This window comes from Glycine soja, chromosome 2 (assembly GCF_004193775.1).
Source record: "Glycine soja cultivar W05 chromosome 2, ASM419377v2, whole genome shotgun sequence".
NCBI classification, from domain to species: Eukaryota; Viridiplantae; Streptophyta; class Magnoliopsida; order Fabales; family Fabaceae; genus Glycine; species Glycine soja.
The window spans coordinates 45,926,941-45,929,829 of record NC_041003.1 but is presented as its reverse complement, the minus strand read 5'-3'; the positions used below and the strand labels follow the sequence as shown (position 1 = coordinate 45,929,829).

The 2,889-nt window shown below is 30.4% G+C and overlaps 1 protein-coding gene across 1 annotated transcript; it reads right to left on the bottom strand.

The window, feature by feature from the left end:
• Positions 1–202: 202 nt before the first annotated feature.
• LOC114376819 (zinc finger protein 10-like) lies at positions 203–1,063 on the bottom strand. Its single transcript, XM_028335116.1, has one exon. The coding sequence runs from the start codon at positions 1,061–1,063 to the stop codon at positions 203–205; it is 861 nt and encodes a 286-aa protein (XP_028190917.1).
• Between the last annotated feature and the right edge of the window lie 1,826 nt (positions 1,064–2,889).

Genomic DNA, 2,889 nt, shown 5'->3' with positions numbered 1-2,889 from the left:
ATTAGTATTCAAACATTTGAAGAAAGTAAACCTTATAATTTTAAGCAAAGAGAAGGTCCTCTTCCCTTTTTAGTTTTTTCCATCAACCAAAAATGGATGATCCAGAGAGAGAAGGGGCAAGAGGAGAATTACAAAGCAACAATACTGATAAGAGACTTAAATATAACTTCACAAAGTTTGTACTATAAATTACTATTATTTATTAACTACTTAAGTTTCTGTTACGTTTCCCTAGCCTGAGTTCAAGATCCAAGTCTTCAACCGTTCCATGTACCACAGGTTGAAAAGCCGAGCTTTTATCATTTGAACATGGCTTGGGAAAGAGAGGCAGAGAAGAAACAATGCTACTCCTTAGTCTCTTGCAACTGTTGTTGGATCTGTCCCCACAAGGAACGGTTGTTGGTGATGATGAATTTTGGCCAAACATTGAAGTCAGTCCAACAGACAAACTTGTTTCAACATAATTACTACAACCCAAGCCATTAAATTTATAGTCCCTTGCTTTGACTACCCCTTCTTGTTCTGAATTAGGAGACCCTACGTGTCCCAAGATAATTGAAGAAGAACAAGAATTAGAAGAAGAAGGTGAAAAATTATGGTGGCCACAATTTTGATCTTGTGTGGATGATATACAAGAGAAGAGTCTGGTTGTTGTGATTGTAGTTGCAGGGCTAGAAGAATAACAAGCATGATGAGTAAGACCACAATCTAACTGGGTGGAGATTTCTGGTGCAGATGAGAAATGAAGTTTATTATTACCTAATAAGGATTTGATGATGAAATGATGATTTTTGTGATGAGGGCTAAGATGATTTTGTTGTTTGAGCCTAGCCCTGTCCCTTTGGTGGATATTCATGTGACCCCCAAGGGCTTGAGCAGATTTGAAGTCTCTTGTGCAAAAGGTGCAAGAGTAAGATCTTTGAGGCCACATGTTCCCACCAAGTATCCTTGCTGCGTCTTCAGCAAAAGCCCTTTCTTCCCACGATGAGTAATCTCCAAGGTGTGAGTGCTGTTCTCTCTTCACATACATCCTGTACTGAGTCTGAGAGTGAGATCTCTCCATGATCACATGCAAGGAAAAAATGCTGACTATTTACGCCGAGGGTAGTGATTAAGAGCAAAACTTATATGAAGGTTCTATAAAGAATTGAAGAATTAAGCAATAAAAATAGCAAACGAGGTGAAGTGAATATTCATGGTCAAGAGGGGTGCATGTTCCAGTAAAGATAATTGAAAGCAACTTAGGAGTCTATTAGGGAAGAGAAAATGACTAGCTCTAGGTCTGGTTATACGTTCTGATAATCTCTTTGGCTTTTGTAGTGAAGCTGTTGAATTTATTATTATTGTTAACGGTTTGAGAAGTGTAATAAATGTTAAGTAGTAAAAACTTAAAAGTTTCACATCAAGTTTATTTTGTTTTTGCATTGATAATTTTCAAAGAGGGAAATATAAGATGAGATATAAAAGATGGATTTAAAAGAACAAGATAATAAATATTAATAGAGAACAAAAGGAAATAATAGGAAATTTAATAAGATGAAAATGTTACAACCTATCATGTTTTATTTATCTAAGATTTATTGATTGAGATTTTTTTTTTTATCAATTAGGTGGATTTTTTCTACCCACATCTAGATACTTGTCTTTGATGTGTCATGATGACAAACATATTTTATCTATCTATCTCCCAAATGTCTTTGCAATAATTCAATAAATAAAATGCATGAAGTTCTAATTCTAGATGCTTGTTTTGATGTATGAGCATAATGTAATTACTTTATGTCTAACAATGATTTTATTAAGATACCCCTTCCTTTTAGTTCTATTAGAAATTACTCTTTGTCGAGTGACTAATTCCTAAAACAGATACATGCAAAATCTTCCTTGTATTTTTACTAAGGATGACCCTCTGTTAGCACTTAACCTAACCCCCAAATATGATACAAGAATGAATGATGCATGAAATTAAAAATAAAAAAAGATAACAAGAAAGAAAATACATGTTTGCATTGATAAGGGATCTTACACTTGAAAATAGATTTAGAAACTGATGAAAGAAAAGGAATAAAAAAAGGAATAGAAAATAATGAAAGAGAAGAAAAATTTTCCTAAATTCTTTATTTATATTTTTGATATTTTTAAGATTTTTTTATTTTTAATCTCTCTTTTTTATATCTGTAAGTCATAAATAAAAAAAATATCAATTTATAATATTTAAGTAAAAAATAATTGTTAAATAAATATTTTTAAAGATATTTTTAATATATTTTTATCATAAAAAATAATTTATTAATGATTAATATTTATAAAAGATGTCGGTTGATCCACCTTTATCTACCTTTAGTGAGATTAATTTCTTATGTTTATTCTATGCAGAAAATTCAAATTCAATACATTTTTAATTTAAGAAGTCAAATTATGTTTCATTTGATAAATGTAATTATCATTATTTGCTTGGTTTGATACAAAGGCAAGTGGGGTCTCTTCTGTATCAGATTTGATTTATACGGATGAAGGAGATATAACGGTTATGATTGTAAGAAATAGTGAAAATACTGCTGAACTGGATACTAAGCTTCCCTCAACCCTATACTATATGGTAATAGTGTTAACTTATGCCCATATATATGACTTTTGTTTTTTCTTTTAATTATTTTTGGGTAAATAGTATATATACTGGGGAAAAGTGTTTTCTGAACCCGAAATTAATTAGAACAATAGGTTGTCTTTGATTTTGATGTGTTATATAACTATTAGTAAAGAGAATTATTTTTATTTGGTGTAGATATTGTTTTAGATTATTTTATCTTGTAATTAATTCTAAAAATCCAACGTAACAGTTATTTACATCTTTTAATTATTTTTTATTTTTAATTTAAAACTAAAAAA